The sequence below is a fragment of the Onychostruthus taczanowskii genome, unplaced genomic scaffold, assembly GCF_017590055.1.
Source record: "Onychostruthus taczanowskii isolate IOZ18803 unplaced genomic scaffold, ASM1759005v1 scaffold59, whole genome shotgun sequence".
Classification (NCBI taxonomy): domain Eukaryota; kingdom Metazoa; phylum Chordata; class Aves; order Passeriformes; family Passeridae; genus Onychostruthus; species Onychostruthus taczanowskii.
Window position 1 is genome coordinate 4,753,078 of NW_024503568.1, and position 22,742 is coordinate 4,775,819.

Here is a 22,742-nt window from a genome sequence, read left to right on the forward strand (position 1 = left end):
CAAATAAAATATTCTGTTGTCTTTAATCTGATTTCTTGTGTAATGAAAGGAGAAAACAGCCTTTCACAGAAAAAAAAAAAAAAAAAGAAAAAAAGAAAGTATGCTATGAAACTCCTTTTCATTTAAATATGCTAACTCTTATGTTCTGCCAGTTCCCAAAGAAAAATTTTGATGTCTTAGAAATACAAGACATGCTGTAGTTTCCCTCTTCACGTAATTTTCATTTCAGTCAGGAGTCTGCTGTTCAAATAAAATAAATTCCTGCTCAGAAGTCTGATTACAGTTATATATTTCATGCAATCACACAATGTGAATCTTACAGATATGCTGTATACATTATTCAAAGGAGAAGGATGAGCTCAGTCCCACATCAAAGCACATTATTATCCTTTTCCCATAAATATAATAACACAATTTCCTACATTGAAATGAAGCTGTATTTAAAGAAAGGGAATACTATTTCTCGATAAGTGGTACATCACACAGTTTTTAACCACGTAGGAGTTTCATAAAAGAGTAAGTAAAACTCAAGAATAACCAGAACAATTACTTTAGTGCACTTTTTGATAAAGCTTTTGTGATTTATTAAGGAGAGATATTGAGATACTTTGTATTCTTAAGATCAGAACATCGAGTTTTATACTAATCTAGACAAAAGCATAGACAAAAAATGTCATTCTTCAAAATGTGTGCATGCAGCACTTTAATCTGCATCCAGGCTGAAACATGGTCTATCTCCCTTCTCCCAAACAGAGAGAGTACAGCATATTTATTTATTATTTACCCAGAAAGGAGACAAGCTGGATTTCATGTTCCACTATGCTAGAAATTATCTGCATAAAGTACTAATCATTCAAACAAATGTGATCATTTGAGATATTGAAAAAGGACAATGGCTTAGAGTTTCTTTACAAGAACTTGTCACTGCCCTCCCATGCCAATTCTGTTTATGTCTGAATTACACTTCATCTGGCAAAACCACAAAAAGGTTTAAACCATTGCTAACATACCAGTTGCTTATTCCCGGTTATATGCCATGTCTCTAAAATCAGGCCACTTAAAAAACTCATCAGACATTGCAGTGTCTGATGTCATATCCTTCATAGCAGGAATCCCAAAACTAATGTTTTTGCACATCATGAACCATGGGAAAATAGCAAGACACAGATATTATTAGATGTTCTGCACAACAACTCCAAGTCTCCCCAGGTTCATATCAGGATACTGCAGATATCTTGGGTTTGCTCTGAAGGGTAATGTAAGCACGAGATTTACCCAGAAACATCTTCTCAAATGCAACTGAAGTCTATCCTTGTGCATCAGCTTTTATCTCCAGTGATTTTGGCAAAGGCCAAATATGACTTCCTGAAAGAGTGATTTATCCTAGTTCTACCTTAGATTGCCTCTGGGATCCACCCATATCTTTCTACTGATTTCAGAAGCAAGACTTGCTTAAACTAAACTCCTAACTTTTACATTTCTATTGGAATGTATTGCCCCCAGTGCATTGTCATTCACTGAAACATGTGCAAAACACAGTCCACACCAATCCTTTTCAGATGGCTCTGTGCCACCCAACCGTGCCAGGATCTGCAACATGATCCAAAGACTCCTGAAGTAATCAATAATAATTCTGTCATCTGGTATTAGCAGCTGGAATGATGTATCTCTTTTTGCTGCGATGCATACAACATACTGGATTTCTCAACTACCTGAAAAATATTCTTTTTCAATTTCTATTCAGTAATCCTTCCTACTTCGCAAATATTAACCTTCTTCTAAACACTACAGCAGAAAAGAGTGGCAAATAAAGTACGTTAATAACATCCTTACTTCCAAAATAGCAGTATCTGTCCTGTTCATAAATTGCAAGAATCCCTTGTTACCCTGTCCATAAAGAAAAGCATACAGCTCTTATTAGTGGAAGACAGATGAGATTTTCTTCAGCCTAGGTTTGTGGAAAATAGTTTGATCAGAATTATGTCTCATCCTGTCCTCTAAAGGCTCTATCACTGTCATAAATGAGAACAAGTTTTAGCTCATTGAAACTGTTAGATTTGGAAGCTTATTCTTTCTACAAATTGTGGTTCCATTAAAATACTGGCTTTCTCCATGGCATTAAAAATACAGAAAAAAAATTAGAATACAAAATCTATTTATTCTTTTCTAACTGCATAATCCTTTGTTGGCACAGCTTTTGCAGATAGTCCCACAGCAATAAGACTATACTTTATAAACATGCACAGTTTTCATGTTTGTTATTACTATATTGTCCTCTCTAATATTTGGAATGTATAGTGAATGTGTGATCTCATGCATCATTCCTGTTGCACAGTCAATTATACTTTGTGGGGGTGTGTGTGTATTTCTACATTTGCTACCTGTAAGCAGTTTGCTCTGTTCCCAGATTGTCTGCTTGAGTCACTCCTGTGGCAGCTGCAGCAGTTTCTCCTAAGCAGCAATATGTCCTAGAAAGGGATGTTAAGACCAAACTATTATTTTCTGGCAAAGGAAAACAGCTTTAATCAAAGAGCAAACCCTGATCAATTTTTTATATATCATTAGCCAATAGTGGATGAAATATGATAAGTTTTTATTAGTGTCACTCTAACTGTCACGCCAGACCTGGAAATCCATGACTTGTCTCAGTCGGTATAGATTCCCAGCATTTAACAAAACAAACAAAACAAAACAAAACAAAACAAAAAAAAAAAAAAAAAAAAAAAAAAAAAAAAAAAAAAAAAAAAAAAAAAAAAACACCCCACCAGCTGAGATGTGAGTACATTTTCCTAAAACTATGTGCAAACAAAAGATTAACCAAAGGCTAGCTTAAGTTTTGAACATCAGAGCAGAGGACTCATAACAACTATCTATTTCTTCTCCAGCATATGTAAAAGAAATTACAAAGAATGGTCCTGAACTATTATTCAAACATGTTTCTCCTTACTCCATAGCAGAAACCAAAAAGCATACTTAAACCTCCCATATTAAGATGAAAGATCAAAAGCCTTGAGACAATTACAGGAATTAGAAACAGAAGCACCTTGAATTTATCTCCAGTAAGTTGTTGCTGAATAGTTGAAGCAGCATCTAGTTAAAAACAGTTTGAGATACCAGTCCTGCTTACCTTTTTAGTGAAGATTTTGAATTTCTATTGATCCATTAAACTCATCTTTTATTTATGGAGTCCAGATAGTTTTTAAAATCAAACATAAGAGCAGCTTACAGGGAAATACCATTTATGGATGCAATTCCATGAAAAATATTATCTGTAAAATGACACTGGATCAACTTACCATTCAGGGGGACCACTGCAGTAATTTCTTTCCGTCTTCTGGTCACATTCAAGCCATCCAGTTGGGTGAAAGCTGTGTGGGGCCTGTATTTCTGCATCCTAAGTTTTGGCAGATTATATAACTTAAAGCAAACTATATTTTAAATATAAACACCAACTGTTTTCATTTGCTATTTTGAACCTAGAAAGTAAGCAGGAACAGGGACCACAATTAATTTCCTTTTAAATACTTAATTATTGGCTGTTATGTTTTTGCCCTGTCCTTTATTGTGTACTTTTAATGGATGTATGGAGATAGGAACCTTTATGAACACATATTTTTGTGACATAAATGAAAGGAATAGAATATTTCCATACTATACCTCTCAGTACCATTAATTTTTAATTTCTTCTTTATTATATCCCTTGTGCTATTAGTTTTCAAATTTCCAGTAGTTTACTTCCTTTCACCTAGTTTCTTAAATGCTAGACATATTTTTTGTTGCAGTTAAAAAAAAATCTTGTTTCTAATCTTATTTCTTTTCTTGATACTTTCTTTTTCCTCTACAAGCATAGCATTTTACTTAACTAACATTATGAAATTCTTAAGGCTTTTTTTTTTTTTTTTTGCAGAACAATTGCAAAGCTTACACTTAATGGAAGATTTTATCACAAGCTGCTGTATTGAAATGTTAGTGCCCTTATCCATCCACCTCATGTCTCCCATGTCTCCTTATGGCCATTAAACCAGGCATTCAAGAAGAGAATATGCAGCCACTCCATTTTACAGAGTCAGAACCAAATATAGATCAGATGTTAGGAAGATCTAAGTGAGCTATCCCAATGGGCTTGGCAGAGGTCTGCACACATACATCCTGTTCTGCTGTTGCCCCCTGCTAAGTGCAGAGAAAGGAATACAAGGATGTACAAGAGAGGGAACAGACAGTAAAAATAAAACAGAAACAGTAAAATAAAATCAAATCACAAAAATCCCTGTGTATTTGTCACAGGTAAGTTTTGTTTTACATTTTTACATGTTTTTGAGGGTTTTTAATATATTTTGTTCTCCTGTGATTCTTTTTCTCTGCTAAGAATTTTAAAAGTCCTTGCCTTTTCACAAAATCTGGTGAGACCCATAGAAATCCTCAGTTTATACATTGTCCAGATTAACAGAGAAATGTCCTGGTGCTATAGGACAATTCACAATGAATTTGGTTTCTTGATCAGTAACCATTTGAACATCTCCAAATCTACTAATCTTTCCTTTCTATTTTCCTCCAAGTAAAATATGTAACTTCATACTCTCTATAATTTTATCATTTTTTTTAATGAACTGACTTTGTCAAACCTTAAGAGTCCAATTCTTCAAATAACCTGATTTTATTATGACTTCTGATTCTTGTTCTTCAGGAGATCAGACCTGATTATATTTGTGGCTAAAATCAGTTGCTTTAAATTAAGAAAAATGAGACATACCATCTTGTTGTTGAACAGATTAGAAATCTACAGATTTCTATGAATCAATTCATATTGGCAGGTAAGGTTTGAGGAATTAAGACTTTAGAAACAGGAAGGCCACCAAAAACTAAAACAAAGCATCTGAAATAGAAGAAAAGTTTCTGAAATCAAAAGCTCAAATGAGCCTAAGGACAGGAACAAGGTACAGTAACAATAAAGGAAGGACAGTGGGAGACAGAAGCCATGAGGTGAGGCTGTACAGGAGAACAAAAGACAAGAGGAAGAAATAAATGGCAAAGCACCAGAATAACCTGAGGAATTGCTTTATTAGCAGTGCTGAGCACTACTGCAAGTCTAGCCCCTAGTTCTTAGTGGACTGGTTCATCACAAAATCTTGCCAAAATACCTGAAGGATTTAGGCATCCACTTATTTAAAAAGCAGAAACCTACACAAAAATAACTTAGATTAAAGGAAGCAACATGTCTAACTAAAGGATCATAAATTTAATTGTCAGGTGAGAACATAAAGGTACAAAACCTTAAGAGGGAATAAATGTGTTTACTTTCAGCTTGAATAGCTAAGTGACAGATAAGAGAGTGGCAAAATTACCTACCTTTATCCAGTGTTCACTGTCTTTCTGGGAATAGGTTGATAAGTTACAGAAAATTGTTAGTCTTGAAGTATGTCAATGACAGCATTGCTATGAAGTAACCCATGCAATTTATATAACTATAGCATAGTACAAGCACTCAAATTTGGCAGCTGAGAAGGTATTTCTCAGAACCATGGATCCATCATCAAGATGCCATGAGGTACTTTGAGTTCATACTCAGTATTTTGCTTAGTGATGCGAGGGGTTGCATTTTTTAGCAATGCTGCATTGTGTGAAATTTAAAAATATTAACTTGCAATTTTCAAAACCAGAATGGAAATATCTGAATTCTGATTGTTTTCAAACTTTAATTCTTTTATGTCTGCAAAATTCAATCCCATACACAAAATTCCAAGTGTTATAAATAATAAGGCATGCATATGAACAACAAAAGAGCAATGTCCAGGCAATAAAAAATGACAAAAATTTATGAAAGCCCATGAAATGCATGACAAATTTTGCAAATTGATCAGTTACTATGCCACTTTAAATTCCTAAAAGCATAAGTCAGCAAAAAGCTATAAATCATTGTGAAAAAAATTATACTGAAAAGCATATAAAAATCATGATGTCTTTCCTAAAAACATGTGCCCAAGACATAGCCTAGTGGAAATAATGTACCTCTGATGCTCCTCCCTTAGTATTGTAGAAACAGGATACTTGTAGTCTACAAATTTTCTCACTTAGCCATATGTTGGCTGTGCATAAGGAAGCAGACTCTTTTAGTCTGAGCAGAGTTTTGCTGAGCAGCCCTACATGGTTTCTGGCTGTCCATCTACCCTTTGGTTGCTCCCTGGTTTTCCTGCAGCAACTGGCATATCCTGCAATCCAGGTAATACGGTGAAAAGTTCAACTACTCTGCTCGAAGGTGAGCACTGTAACCTTCCAAGTTACTCTTAGAGGTTTCATACATTTCTCTTTTATAGAAGAATAGCATCAATAGTATTATTTTCATAGTTTTAACACAGACAAAATATTCTTTCCATTTAAAAAAAAATGGAAAAGTACTGTTGTCATGATACAACGAATACTGGAACAGTTAACAGACCCCTGGAGCATACTAACTATATTTTTTCTGTTTATCAAATCTGAAACAAATGAATGGGACAAGCAAAAGATTTGCATTGCTCCAAAGATAACATTGTTATAACTATTTTTTTTGTGCCACCCAATGACTTGTCAAGTCCATCTGTACAAGTTCCTGAACTTAGCTGTTATCCAGGTTAAAGTGGCTCTGGCAATCTGGGAAAAAAAAAAAAAAAAAAAAAAAAAAAAAAGATTTTTGAATGATATGCAAGCAATACAGTTTGGGGTTTTTTTAGCATTTATCATAACAGAGACAATTTGAGACAATGGTTGAAAATAAGCAGAAGCCAGTCTGTGGAACTAGGGAGTAAAACAGAAGACATCCATTTGCTTCAATACATTTATTCTCTGCCACTTTGTTATCATTTACTTCAGAATTTTACTTTGTTATACAGCCACAGAAACTAAGAGCATTCATGCAAAGTTCTTTTGCTTCTAACCTACAAAAATGACTATTTCTGTCTTAGGTTAGTAGCATGATGATGGAATCCCTTTACCTAATAATTAATTTTTTAATGCCTGGGCATAAATTTACCTTTTGGGCTACCTTTTGTGAAAGAAATCACACCTCAGAGTGGCTGGTGATACTATCCAAAGATAGGCATTAGGTTCCCAGTTTTGTATAATATACATAGTAATGGAGAAAAAAACAAGACAGCACTTGGACACAGTACCATACAATAAATAGCTATGTTGTTCATTTAAAATTATACAACAAGAAAAAAAAAAAATTCAAGCCATATTTAAATAATTAAAGCAACCTTAGTAAAAATATAATGGAATTATAGAATAGATCAGGTTGGAAGGGACCTCAAAGGTCATTTAGATCCAAGCCCCTTAGATCCAAGCAGGGGTACCTTCCACTAGACCAGATTGCTCAAAGCCCCATCCAACCTGGCCTTGAATGCAGGGATGGGACATCTACAGCGTCTCTGGACACCCTGTTCCAGTGCCTCACCACCCTCTAAGTAAAGTTTCTTCCTACCCTCTGTAAGTTTAGAGCCATTCCCCCAGGTCCTAGCCCTACATGTCCTTGTAAAAAGTCCCACTTCTGCTTTCTTGTAGGTTCCCTTTATGTACTGGAAGGCTACAAATGGGTCACTTCATAACTTTTCTCTTTTCTAGGCTGAAAAACCTCAACTCTCAACCTTTCCTCCAGCCCTCTGATCACCTTTGTGGCCTCAACTGGGCTAGCTCCAGCAGGTCCATGTCTGTCCTCTAATGGAGTACTCCAGGTGGAGCAGACAGGGAGAATCACTTACATGTAATATATCATTCTGAACCATTTTTGAAAATCAAAGGGCTGTCTCAATGCCCTGTACGCACCCTTTTGCCAACCTGACTGTAGCAAAATAATTAAGTTGGCAGTTCTATGATGAATTTCATTCCCTGTATCCTTTTCAGGACAATGAAACTCTAACCCTTTAGCCTCACCTTTAAACCACTCATTCGAGTTTTAACCCCGGCTGGTGAGTGCTCAGGCCTGCCCTGTGAAGGGAGCTCAGCTGAGAGGCAGACGCAGGTGTGCAGGTACCCACTGCTGCCACACACCTTGCCAGCGGTCCCGATGCCACAGGGAGCAGGCAGTCGCCTCTCGGCAAGGCCGTGGCGGGCTCTGCCCCACCTCTCTGAGGCAGCAGCTCTGGGACGATGTGAGGGCAGCGCCAAGAAAGTCCTGCTGGACAACGAGCTGTCCATGAGGCAGCAGCGTGCCCATGCGGCCAAGGAGACCAGCGGTGTCCTGGGGTGCATTAGGAAGAGCATTGCCAGCAGGCTGAGGAAGGTGATCCTGCCCCTCTATTCAGTCCTGGTGAGGGCTGCACCTGGAATGCTGTGTCCAGTTCTGGGCTCCTCAGTAGAAGAAGGAAGCTCCTGGAACAGGTCCTGTGGAGGGTTATCAAGGACAATTAGGAGAGCATCTCTCTTAAGAGGAAAGGGTGGGACAGCTGGGCCTCTTCACCCTCCAAATGGAATGAGTGGAAGGGAACTTGCTATCTATAGGGAATATCAAGAGGATGGAGCCAGGCCCTCCTTGGTAGTGCCAAGCAATGGGATGTAAAGCAACGGGAAGAAACTGATACACAGGAAGTTCCACCTGAATACGAGGAAAAACTTATTTATGTGCAGCTAACCACACACTGGAACAGACAGTCCACAGCGGCTGTGGAATCTCTTTTATGAGAGACATTCCAGAACCGTCGAGATGCAATTTTGTGCCATGTGCTCTAGAATGACCCTGCCCGGGCAGGGAGGTTGGACCAGATGACCCACTGAGGTCCCTTCCAACCTGGCCCGTTCTGTGAGAGGGGCGGCAGGCGGGCGCCCCTCCGTGCCGGGCTGCCGCGGCTCCGGGGCCCTGCCCGCCGCGGGTAGCCCGGGCGCAGGCGCTGCCCGGGCGCAGGCGCTGCCCGCCGACAGGGGCCGGTGTGGGGCGGCGCTGCCCGGCTGCCCCGGGGTGCCCGGGCCGGTGCCTGCTGTCGCCCGCTGTGCCCGCGCTGCCGGCGAGACGGGGCCGCGCTATCGCGGGGGTCACGCAGGGTGGGGAGCGTGGCGGGGCCGGCGCGGGGCGGCGCGACGGGGCGGCAACCGGCGCGAGTCGGCGGCGGGCGAGCAGGCGAACGCCAGAGCTGCTACATCCGGGCTGCGGCGGCGGCACCTGCAGCGTCGGGGACCTCGGTGACATTGGGGCTCGGCGGCTGAAGGGGGAGGCAGCGCTGCGGAGCCTGCAGAGAGCGAGATTTTCGCCCGCACCCGCCGCCACCAAACCACCACCACCCCGGCACCGCCGCCATGGTGCTGCGCACCGTCCTCACCCACGCCAAGAAGCACCCGGCCGTGAGTACCTGAGCCCGAGTGCCCGGCCCCGCGCCCGCCCTTCTCTGTTGTCGCTCGGTGTCCTCGGCCGCGTCCTCCTCGCCCATCCGTCCCTTGGCATTCCTGTGCATACCGACCCCCCGGACCGCTCGGAGATGGTCGAGCAGATACGGCCAGGTCCCTTTTTCCCTCCGGTTTCTGCGGCCTTGCTTGTGCTGCAAGCCCTTCCGTTCTTGTTACCCACCAATTTGCCCCCACTCTGGCCCTCTCATGTTTCTGGTTTTGTTTCCGAGTACAGACGGTGGGGCCCGTTTCGGCAGTGAAGGGATGGTTGTCTGTCGCAGAAACGCGACGTAACAGAATTCTTGGTTTGGTTTTGGTTTCTGTGGATGTAGGACTGTTTTTTTCATACCTGCCTCTTCATAGGTAGCTCCTCAATGACCCCTGGGATATCGTGCAAACAGGGGATTTATACCAGTGGTTTAGAGGGTCATGCGTTTGTAAAGTCTGTAAGATTGTTCTTTGGCCTACTACAGCTGATGTCAGGAGTGCTGTGTATCAGTACCATTTTGCTATATTGTGGGATGATACTTAAATTTTTTGTGTTATTCTAGCTGATCCCTCTGTTTGTGATCATTGGATCTGGAGGTGTTGGTGCAAGCCTGTATCTCATGCGTTTGGCGATGTTCAATCCTGATGTCAGGTATGTATTCAGTAATACCTAGTACCAGTCCTCCTGCTGCATATGTTACACTCCACTGCCTTAGTTTTTATGTTTCTGGATGCCTTAATGTCTTGGTCCAGTATCACCTGACGTTAGTTGTGTGCAGCTTTCGTTGATTTGGAGATCTCTTTGTTTACCATGGTATTTAGAGACTGCTGACAAAGGACAGTGCATTTTTCTGTGGAAACTTGCTTGGATGGGTGACTCGATGACATAATAACCACAGTACTTTTTTTTTTGTTTTTTTTAATTTTGAAGACAGTGTTAATATTCTCTCACATCTTGCATTTCTCTCAATAGCTGGGACAAGAAAAATAACCCAGAACCTTGGAACAAAATGGCTCCCAATGACCAGTACAAGGTAAAATGAGAATTACAGATTTTCAGGATCATATTAGAGGTGTAGCCTACTGCTATAGGATGTTGGATTATATGGGAAAGTAGTTGGATGAGTGATATATTCCTTTTGTGCAGCATTTGTTTTTCCCTAGAACTCTGAGTAGAGATGGCTGAGTTTGAGGTTTAAAACTCTCCTAATGGTGGTTGATAATGGTGTGAAAGGAGTCTGTATGAAAGCAGTCATATTTATTGCACTGTAAGGAAAAGAGCAACTATAAGTGAAAGGAAGAATTTTACTGGCTCATAATACTCAGAAATGAACTACAGGGAGAAGGACAAAACCCCAGAAGATCTGAACTAGACTTTTCTAAGCTCTAAGCTCTTGGTCTTTACTCATGAGAAGCACTGCAGGAAAATGTCAGTGTTTAACGTAACCATGAGTTCAGGTCTGCGGTTGATTTTTTGAAAACAAAACAGTATTAACAAAGTTAATATCCAGTAAGTAACTGGATGCAATAGAAATGTTCCTTAGCTTATATTCAACTAATTTCATTGAACTAATGAGGCAGCATGCAAAGATGTCTAAAACATTTGGTAGTTTACCGGCATCCTAAAATCGTAGGCTCATTTATGTTGGAAAAGACCTCCAGGATTAACGAGTGCAACCTTTGACTGAACACCATGTTGTCAACCAGACCATAGCACTAAGTGCCATGTTTAGTCATTTCTTCCACACTTCCAGAGATGGTGATTCCACCCCCACTCAGGGCAATATGTTTCAATGTATGACAATCCTTCCAGTGAAGAAATTCTTCCTGAGGTCCAACGGTCCAACATGAACTTCCACTGATGCAGCTTGAGGTTGTGTTCTCTTGTCCTGTTGCTGGTTGCCTGGAAGAGGCCAACCCCTACCTGGCTACATCCTCTTTTCACAGGGATGTAGAGAGTGACGGCCTCCCCTGAGCTTCCTGTTCTCCAGGCTGAACAACAGGAGCTCTCTGAGACACTCCTCATAGGACTTACTCTCTGTACCCTTCACCAGCTTCATTGTCCTTCTCTGGACATGAGTCATGTTTTAATCATGGTTTACAGAAGTGCTATGTTAGTAGATTGCTGTTAAGAATATTTTAAGATTATTTTCAAGCTTCAAAAAAAGCAAACCTACTGTGTTTTCTAAGGTAGTTTCTTGTTTGGTACCATATACTAAATAAGTAGAAAAATCCCCCACTTCCAAAATAAGACAGCTTGCGGTTCCCTTAAAAGTCCAAGAAGAAAATTTCATTCTTTGTTTTCATTGCCAGTTCTGGAATGTTGCTGGTTTGTAAGTATCTAAAGTCAGCAAATCTTGCGTAGTACACAGCACACATTCTTTTAAAGAGTGCATGACTTGTGTAGCATTCCCCTTCTGCCTGAACGTGCAAACACAGCTTCAGGGTTTGCCATATTTGGGTGTGAGAATCACTGGGAACGTTTCCAAATCTGCCTTGTGGGAAATAAAAAGGACATATATTCTAATTTGAGGATGACTCTTTAGTAAAAAGTTCTTGCTACACAAGTCTTAACTTCTGATGGGATTTTTTTTTTTCTATTGTAAACTTCTCTTTGTCATATTAACTTCCTCAGTCTTTTTCCAAAGAAAAGAGTTGATGACCTGAGCATTACTGTAGGAGTTGCAGAGAAACCTGTAATTTGAATATGCTGTAGGCTGTTGTGTTTTCTTTAAGAAAATTTTTAAAAAATTAAAATTAGGTGTAACTGAAAATAATTAAAGTGATAGTTATGTGCTTTTCATCTTTTTAGTTTTTTAAAGAAAAACTGTACTATCACGTGCTTGCTGTCAAGTCAGGCTGGGATGCCAAAATACACAGTTAGTCTCTGAACTCATTGTCCTCCATCACTTCTTGGTTGTTCTGGATTGCTTATAACAGGATTCAATTATAATAGTATAAACTGAACGTGTGAGAGGATCTGTTCTGACTTTAATTCCTCCTTGTCACCATTTGCAGTTCTAGATGCAGCTACCTAAACCAAACTGCTTTTGTAGCACTGCTGCAAATGTTCCTTTGTGCCACTGTGTGTTCACAGACACTGTGCTTTGTGCCACGTGTGCTGGCTTTTGCCTTCAGTATGCAGGAGCCATAGATTTTGAGCAAAATGGATAAACTCACCAGTACTGTAAAAAGTTGCTCTGAATGGACTTCTAACTCTGGGGATTAAGAAGAGACACTGTTGGTTTTCTCTAGTGGAAGACATGACCACTCATTTTAAATGCAGAACTTCTAATACTGGCTATAGAATTAATATTAAAAAGTTACTGTTTATCAAAGGTTGTTTGTTTATTAGTGCCCAGTTCACAGACTCAAAATATTATTTCAGTTTCCTGATGTAAGTTCAATGATACATATTTTTAGTAAATACCAGGGAAAATGTGTAGTCAAGCTTCTTAATTAATATTCTTTCCCTTCTCTTTCCTAGTTGTTCTCGATTAATATGGACTACAGTAGACTCAAAAAGGACCGTCCTGACTTCTAAAAACACAGTGATGTCCATAAGCTGCACAGAAAGGTCTTCCGGAAGCTGTTCGCACAATTGTCATGCTTAATCATCCAGGAAATAATTAAATTTGCCTCACACAGCACCAGGTCATGTGTTTGAAACTGTTTTGACGAGGCTTAATAAATGTTTAAAACTTGAAATGTCTACTCTTTCATTTTGCAAAATGACAATATCCTCCTGTTAACACTTTCTTCTGTATGGTTTGTCAATAAGCAAAAGCCAATTCATGTTTCCTCAACAAGAAAGCAAAGTTGTTGTGATGGGCCTTATGTTCAGTGTGTTGATCTCAGAAAAATAACTGCATGCTCATGCAGTTATACCAAACTTCAAGAACTTGAAAGCATGTATTTATATGTATGCATATATATTTTTTAATATACCTGAATTTATCTACTTGCCGCTTTAAGAAGTTTTGATTGCAGAAAAGTCAATGCCAACAAGTCATTATCCATCAGGGAGGGAGCAGATGTTGCCATATGTTGCTGGAGGGAAGGAGAAAAACAGACTGAGCTCTCCAAAAGGTTTTGTTTCTTTTATTTCTTTTTTCTCTTCAAGTTAAGCAGTTTTTTGGTTTTTTTTTTAATAAACAGACAACTTTCAATATTTAAAAAATAAATTTCTACAAACATTGTCAAGATTTCCTGTGGATCACAGATTTAAGGAAGGGAAGCGTGTAGTAGAAGAGGGTACAGGTTTTGTGAAATAATTAGCTATTTATGTAAGAACAAAAATACCTTTTAGAAAGGACAGAATCTTACATTTCAGGACTTGGTTAAGTCTTGCTGTGGGAAGACTAAAAGAAAATATCTTTGCAAGTCTGTGACTTATGGTAGGTTCTTTGTGCTTTACTGTGAACATCTGGCACTTCCTTGGATAAGGGGTATTAATTCTGGACTATCTGACAGAGTACAGCTGTTCTTATCTTGATACACTCTGCTTAAAGTTGACTCCAAGAATGTAGATAGCTATTGCAAGTAATAAAGTCAAATCAAGCAGCAAGAACTCGGAGAAGAAAGACTATTCTATGGTAATTGCAAAATAACGGATATTTGCAAAGACTTCATATTTTATATGGAGCAACCTTGTAGGTAAAATTATGTAGTTTATTTGGTAGCAGTTCAGATTATCCTTTTCTTAGGTACTGAACCAGTGGATTCACTCACTTTTCATTTGCTTGAAGCACTCTCATGAATCTGGATAAGAAAATGCGTGTTAAGATATGAGGCATGATTACAGTGGTGGGCAAAGCCTGTAGGTGTCTGGGGAATGGTTTTTCTCTGGATCCAAATAGAACTTGCAACCCTTCTGTTCAATTTTGAAAGTATGTTGTGTAAAAACAGGAAGTATGTTTTATAACTTGATAGCTGGCAGTTCATTTGAATTTTAATCTCTTCAAGTACAGATTCCCTGGACATTAAGAAAGGCCAATATCCAGGAAGTAAACCTGATTCTTAGGTGAGACAAAGTTATTCCTTTTTTGCACAGCTGATGAAAGCATAGGCTCATGTCTTTCTTAATAAAGGCACTTCAATGCATATTTCAAATATATTTAACAAGTACTTAAGCTATTTAAATCTTTAAATGCAGATAGACTAGGAAACAAAAGGCAGTTAATTCAGTGTTACTTGTCTTTGCCCATTACAGCATACTTGTTCCCAAAAATACACAAAACTTAAAGTGTTCTAAGTTTAATTATTCTAGAAGTTATTATCCTGAGGGGACACTTCCTCCTTTTTCTTTTAGGTATATACTTCTGTCCTATGTTAAATGTAGTGGACAATAGTCACCATTAATTACTAAACTTAATAAATATCATAAGAACCTTCCTTCCTTCCTTCCTGCCTCCCTCCCTCCATTTTGTAGCGTACTGCCGGCTTGGCAGTATTTTATCTGTATTAAAATATTCAAGGATCTTCAGAGCTGCTTCTTTAAAACATCACCTACCTATGCATGAAGCCAAAGATGGAATTCTCTGAAGACAGCGTGAAGAAGCAACTGCAGTTTGGATTCTTAGGATTACGTTTTATATTTACCTTTGGCTACTAACTTTCATGAAACAATGAAATCCCATCATTAGTAAGAAAAGTGAAATCCTTCATTAATGCCATGGCTTGTAATTTTGTTGAGCAGATGTTGTGTTATCTGAAAGGGGCTGATATTCTGCTGTCTTAGATTTCAACTGAGATGGATACAGCCACTTGATTTTGCTTGTGACACATTTTTTTGGAATGGTGAGTGTGGACCTGGTCTTCATGTCCTTTTCATGAGCCACATACCGAAGAGTTCCCTCTTATTTTTGCATTAAACCATTGTGCATGCTACAGCATTGTGCTTGCATCAGATTTCTGTTAACGCAGTTATTCTGTGCCTCCTTATCTGTGGTCCTGATTATGCAGCAGGGTGATTAAATCTGAAATTAATTCTGCCCATCTAGGATAGAAAGATTTACAGGTTTCTGTAGTTCTGGCACATGAACACATATTCTATACAGCATGTTCAAAAATTTTTTATTTGCCTGCAGTAAGGAAAGCTCCTTGTGGGTATAAAATATCTAGCTGCCTCTAAGAAATTAGAAGGGTGTGCCTGATATTAAAAGAATAATTTAATTTTTTTGTGGGATTTATAGGCAAATGTCATCTGAGGAATACATTTCAGATCTGTTTTCTAACTCTGCTTTACCTTTAAAGTTAGTTTGGAGCGTGACTATTGAATGACCTTTAAAATAAAGAAATGTGAGTTTAATGCTGATTCGCTTGTAATACTTTGTCTGGAAGAAAGATTGAGAAGTTATTACAGGAATTTTAGAAATGTATTTTGAATGAGCTAATTGAAAAAAAATTAGTGATGTGCAAGTGCAGACAAAGTTACTGTTTCTACTGTCTGGCCAGCCTTACTATGGGTGCAACTGGATGAGCTGTAGAACCTTTTCTTCAGTACAAAGCGAAGCCAAACAGGTCTGTGACAACTACAGAAAAGAGGTGCTCATTAGCATCATTCCCACAGTAGGGTTTTTAAAATATTATTTTATAGAAAACTTACTCTTCAGTCCTCTCTTGAAATCCAGAAGTTGGCTACTTGATGCTCTTGTGATCCATTCACCTTTCCTTAGAAGTGGTTTTGACGCCAGTATTTAGCCATGAGAAGTTTCTATGAAGCTCAAATCATTTCATATCCTCCTCTGATCTTTAAGCTTCTTAAGACTGTCTCTGGACACTGCTATGATGGCATATTTCCCAAATGTGTGCTGATTCTGGTGCTGTGCAGTTTGGAAGAAATTTGTTGGGTTTTTTGGGTTTTTTTGTTTTTTTTCCGATAATTTCAAAGTGCTACTATCTGTGGTTGGTAAGTCTTAACACTTTCTAAGTAAGTATAACATGAACCAGTACAGTGCAAGAAGATACAAACCTCTTCCATTTTTGAGAAGAAAATCCATTTTTAGCATCCAGAATAATGTTTTTCTGAACCAGAAAAATAATTTGCTGCTTTTTTTTTATTGTTCTGTTTAAAAGTTTCATTTACATGAAAAAAATAATGTTTAGACTTTCTAAGCTAACATAATTCTCACAGTTACTAGGTGAAGAAGCTAGGAATCACCACACTTCAATTTTCTTTTCTATTTTCAGTCAGAATCAGTGATGCTTTAGGTATTGTGAAATGTGGACATGAGTATGCAAGTAAGGACAAGAAAATTGTATTCAAACTTTTGATAGTTTACTATCAGCATTTACCTGACATTCATTTACTACTAGAATTGACACGAGACTGGCAAGTGGAACTCCTGCAAGAGACAGCAAGTTCTGAAGATGATCAGAAAATAGTTTATTAACAAATGGCAACGCATATATTACAAAGAAGAAAAGAAATTCTGCTGGTAATATTCATGAGTATTGTCAATGCTTTATAACAGTCACCTAAAATAATATTTCTAGGGTCATTAATTTGAATTACTTTGGACAAAATAATGCACTACACCATTTACAGTTCATCACTATATTGTAAAGACAACTTTACAAGAGAACTGCACAAGCCATAATCCAATAGACAAATTTATAGCCTTGTTTTTTTCACATTGGAAGCAAACTAACTATGAACATGAAATGTTTTCTAATTTTAGTTTCTCTACTGCAGGCAAATGAAACAAACTGCTGAGAAGGTAATGAAAACAGATTACTTAATGGTGAAAAATTTGAGTGCCATTCTTTTTCTACCAGTGGTGCCACTGCTGGAATTTAATGGAGTGGCACCAGTATGTCTGAATGAAGATTTTGATCCCAGCTGTTTAAAAATAGGGTTGAATCTAATAAGATTTCCTCAGTACTGATAGCCTTTTGTTTCCCCTACACTGAGAGCAGGAAGATAGAACTCGTTATTAACACAAAGAAAGTGGAATTTCATCCCCGTTTCAAACTTCCTGCTCTAGTTCCACTTACACTTCATGATAGTCTCTAGGATTTTGTTAGTGTTAAGGGGATGATTTGTTTCAGGTGTCCTTATCTTCATGTTAGGCCAAACAAATCTAACATCCTAGCTATTTTGGAAGATTAAGGGAGATAATTTCAGCCCAGCAATAAAGATGATGTGCTTAAAATGACCAAGGATCATTGAAGCTTTTTTTTTTTTAAATTTTCATGTGAAAGTCATCTCTCTCCTACTCCTTTATAAAAGCCCAGGTAAGTTCAGGAAGTATTCCAGGTAGGAAAAAAAAAGAGCAACGGACATGTGATGGAATAGACAGATGGAGCTGCATCAGGTTTTACATCAATTACAGTAAGTTCTTGGATTTAGTGCAGGAGCTTTTTTAGTTTATGTCCTTCAATTTCTGCATACATTTGGCAATGCAGAAGTTGTTTATTACACCAGCCATGACTGCTTGGCCTATTAGGATGCAGTGAGAATTAGGCTGAGAGTAAAGACAAAAGCATGATATTCCAATAGGTTTAAATTACTGCGCAAAATAATAAAGCAGTAGTTGAATAACTGCAGAAGAAGGTCTGGTGCACTGTCTTCTGAATTTAGATTACTAATGACAAATTGGTATTAGTGCTATAGTGTGAAATAAAAATAAAAAACAATTTTGTGGGTCATTTTGAAAATAGCATTCTTTCTTTCTGCATTACCTCATAGAAGCACAGTTTCTAAAATGTTCCAACAATGTAAAATAAACATGTGAACTGTGTCTGAACTGTATGTATTTTAGTTTATGCTTTCTCATATGACTTAATTCTCAGTAACCATTTATATTAGTTTAAGCTTGTAGCATTTTGTGTCTCAACCTATGTTATTGTTTCTGAACAAAACTTGTCTTACGCTTTCAAATGGAAAACGGTTTCAGAAGGTCTTTCATCTTAAATCTAATTTTATTTTTATGTATGAAAATTAAAAGCTGCATTACCAGAAAGAGTTTTTCAGCAGATTGTTACTCAAAGCATTGGAGCAGGTACCCTCTCACTTTTTCTGTAATGAACTGTAGCAAAGTAGGCAGTTGGGTATGACTCTCCCCAAAATAAGGAGAGATAAAATTTCCAGGAGCTGTTTTATGCTGGTGGTGCAACACCTAAATATGAAAGTACTCTTTTTCACAAATGGAGGGATGGATTCTGAAGAACGACTACCTGACCTCCTTTTTATCCAGGTCCCTGGCAATTGTTTGCTTTTGTCAATCCCTGGCAGAGGGGAATAAGTTCAGGAGTTGACTAATGGCCAGACTACAACAGCTGAGTACTTAAAAGTGATCTAGGCTGCCAAGCAGTGTTTACAGGGTGAGGATAAAAAAGGTGACTCAAACCTTTCCTGTTTCCCATATCAAAGCAAATCTTTTGCAGCTGGCCTGGTAGCTGGAGCAAAGAGTTGAGTTTTTACAAATTCTACATTAACTGTGTTGGGCTGATAATGCATAGAGAACCATGGGCAAAGTTAAAATGAGATCCTCAAATTTAGAGCATTTTGCCAAATAACTATTTCAACCACAGAGCACAGTATGCAGTGGTCAGGCAGTAGACACGATTTATATTGTACCTAGCAGTAGACCTCCTAATCCTCAAGTGTAGATGCTTGCCCCAGCAGTCAAATGAGTCACATAGCTGCATTTACTGCCTCATGGAGCTTCTACAGTCTGCTTCAGGAGCAGGGGAGCTCTTTTGAATGAAGCTTAATATTCCATTATCTACCTGTGTGCAGATCAAATGCAAAATAAACAGTCCAGTAGTGTATCTGAAATTCTATTTGGATGTGTTTTACTGTTTCTCAGTCATTACAGAGAGCGTTTATGTGAAAGAAGAATGAGCTTTTGGAGACCCTAGAAAGAGAGATTTGTCACATCCAAAGCAAGGAGAATGGAAAGACAGAAACAGGCAGCCTACTCACTCAGGCATAGGAAAGCAGAGGATGTAAAATGTGCAGTGGAAGTATAATGAATTTCTCTATTACAAATTATTGTCACAGGGAAATGTTTTTGTACATGAATTCTGACATAGAAAATGGGATGGATTTTTTTGTTTGTATGTTGCATCCATTGAAAATGAGAAAAGCTCAGTGACAGCAGTATATGAATGTGTATAGGTATATTGCTTAAGGTCTCCATTTTTCTTGTCTTCAGTCTTTTTTCTCTCATCTTCTCCTCTGCTAGATAGCCGGAGTTTCTGCTTACTACCCTGAGAAATCCACTTCACTCATATATCTTCTTCTTGTCAGGAGCTTTCCTTCTGTGAGGCTATGCTATTTCCTGACATGCTGGAATCACTGGCTACTTTTGCCTTAAAAAGAAATAGCACCTTTCCCCATCAACGTCTCATTACAGCTGTGTCACGGATTTCTGAGTAAACAGAAAAGTTAAGTGATCCAAGTAAAACTTTTTAGAATTTGCAATAGAAACCTCACTTGGCACCAAAATATTTACCACTAAATGGATGATCTGATGGAAGGCTCATCTCTCTGAAAAAGAAGAGATCTTGTATCCTGGGCAGAACACTATCACTATAGATTAAATAGATAAAACATTGTTACCTCTTTCAGAATTGTATGAGTATGTTATTTGGTAGCATAAAGCCAAATAAATTTAGTGCCATATACAGAAATAATATTGTAAATATTCAGCTTAAAAATGCAACAGTAAAGGACAAAAGGTATCTGTATTCTGTATTTTTTCATTTTTACAAAACAATAATGCTGGTTATAATTGGTTAATACCAAGTATTACTAACTTTACCAAGTATAACTATCTTTGTAGGTCCAGAAGGGACACATACAGTGTTACTTGTCTCAAACTAGATTTTGTGTTACTGTACAAATGTGAAAATTAAAAGAGCGCTGCATCATCAGCTACAGCAGACTTTGTATTACAAGCCTGTTCACTATTTTATGTTCCATGAGGAAGGAAGGAATGTCCATGATGACGTTTTCATATTTCACTGTAGTCAAATGAAAATTTTTGATTGTTTACAATGAGATCAGCATTTCCCTTTAGGACTGGATTTTCAGCAGGGTTTGGTGGTGATACAGTCAATTTTCTTCATAGTAGCTAGTAAGAAGCTAAGTGTGTTGGAGCTGTGCTGAAAACAATGTTGATAAAAGGGATGTTTTAGCTGTGGCTGAGCAGGGCTTCTTCAGTCAAGGCCTTTCCTGCTCCTCATCCCACCAGCAAGCTGAGGTCCACAAGGAATTGGGAGGGGACAGAATTGGGACAGCTGATCTGAACTGACCAAAGGGGGCTTCAACACCATATGGTATCATACCCAGCATGAAAAGCTTGGGAAGAAGCAGAAAAAGTGGGATGTTCGGAGTGATAGTGTTTATCTTCCCAAGGAATGGTTAGGTGTTCTGGAGCCCTGCTCTTGCAGCATGGTTAAATACCTACCTGCCCAAGGAGGCAGTGAATGAATTCCTTCTTTGTGACTTCTATTCTACCTATTAAGCTATCTGTATCTCAGCCCATGAGTTTTTTTGTTTTACTCTTCTGATTCTCTCTCCCATCCCACCAAGGGAAAATGAGAGAGATGCGTGGGACTTGGTTGCCACCTTACCCATGAAAGGTAGAGATTGTTCATAAAAGCTGCTTTACAAATCCAAGGTGTCAGAGGACTCTTAGAGCTACTTCATATATTTACTATCTTGTACATGCACACAAATACATTTAACGTTAGCAAGTTCAGTTGTCACACAATTATTTGATTCAGTGACTTTAATTCTGTAGAACGCATACTATTTTGCATTTTATCTCTGTTTCCTAAGCCAAATAAACCTTGCATTTTTTAAGCAATCTTGACTATATTAATTTTCTTAGAACTAATTAATGCATGCAACTTCCAACAGAGAAGAAAAATTAACTTGTGATTTCTAGTGAGAGGTGTACTTGGATGTTATGGCTAATGCTGTCAATTAAAGGACCACACAGCTTGCTTTCAAGCACACCCTAAGCCTTAGGGAAACTTGTTCAGCAAAGTCCTGTGCCCCACAGCAGTGTGACTTTGGGCAAACAAGCCTGTTTTTCACACTAGTAGCAGTCCAGCCATGACCACAGAACGTGGCATCTGTTCAAGCCAGCAGAGGTACCTCACGGTGCAGTAAGGCCATGGCTGCTGGTGTCCAGGCTTTCTGAGAGCCATCTCAGTTACTGCAGTGCAGCACTGCCCTCTGTCTTGTGAATTTATGGCCTGGAATATTCTTTATGATTTTAAAGGGCAACACTGAGGGATTTAGACCATTTCATGAAAAAAGAACCATGGGTATTCTGTGTTTTTATGCTTGCGAACTACAAAATGCAAACAGGACAAAGAACATTCATAACAAGTAAGTGACTTTTTTTGTACAGCCGAGAGTATAAGTACCTTCTACCAAAGTGTGCACATAGATGCACACAGTGCATGTTCTATATATAGATATAGTACACACACATGAAATATTTTTTAATATTTGCCCTTCAGGTGATATGTTCCACATTAATTAATATGGTGACATTCACACAGCCACTACAGAGCTTACATACCCTGTGATAATTAAATGGCATATGGTCTTCTCTACTTCATGAGCATGGTGTGTCCTTTTCCAGCTGAATCTCTACAGGGTCATCAGTCCTTAAAGGAGAGTTGGGGAAGCAGAAGGCAGGATTTCTCAGCTGAGCTCTGTGTTGCAGGGGCTGGAAGTGGTCCACCGAGCGCTGCGCTGCGCCAGCCCTTCAAGCCCTTCCAGCTGCACCTACATCTGTGCATCATTACAGCAGCAGAGGCTACTGCACTCACCCAGTGGCTGTTTGTGAGCAGCCCTCTTGCCATTTTATTGCCTGGACAGGAAAATTTCTCTTTATCTTCTTTCCACTGAGCTCTCAGTTGTGTGAGGTGTGTGACGTGCAATGACAGTGATTATGCTAGTAATGCATTACAGGCGATAAGCCTGTTTCTTAGCGTGTTTTAATATTCCATGTTGGCATTCCAGCATACTTGAAAAGCAAATATTGATGGTGTTTATTAATCTTTCTCCATTCTTGCATGAAGTTCATGATTTTCTAAGTAAAGGAGGACTCTTTATTGACATTCTTTTAGACACAATTTTGCTATTCTGTGGAAATGTTTTTCATCTTGCTATAAAAGGTCCTTACCTGAGAGCTGATCTATTTCACACAAAATTTTGGGGTGTGGTGATGTTATGTTATAAATGGCAAAGCTTTATCATGAAACCTTAGTTTCTTGAAGTGAATATTTTCTAGGAACAGTCAATGCAGGCTTAAGCATGGATTAATCTATAAAATTTTAAGGAGATTTTACTTAATACTAAAAAGCCATATATCTAGGTATTTAGGAGTTTTGCTGCAGTTGTATCAAAAATAGTTATTAGCATATTCAGTGCA

The 22,742-nt window shown here is 38.6% G+C and overlaps 1 protein-coding gene across 1 annotated transcript; it reads left to right on the plus strand.

Moving 5' to 3' along the window:
- Positions 1–8,894: 8,894 nt before the first annotated feature.
- On the plus strand, positions 8,895–13,044 carry NDUFA4 (NDUFA4 mitochondrial complex associated). Its single transcript, XM_041418232.1, has 4 exons — positions 8,895–9,306; positions 9,900–9,988; positions 10,310–10,370; positions 12,824–13,044. Exons 1-4 carry the CDS (start codon positions 9,262–9,264, stop codon positions 12,878–12,880), a joined length of 252 nt encoding a protein of 83 aa, XP_041274166.1. The 5' UTR covers positions 8,895–9,261; the 3' UTR covers positions 12,881–13,044.
- The last annotated feature ends 9,698 nt before the right edge of the window (positions 13,045–22,742 follow it).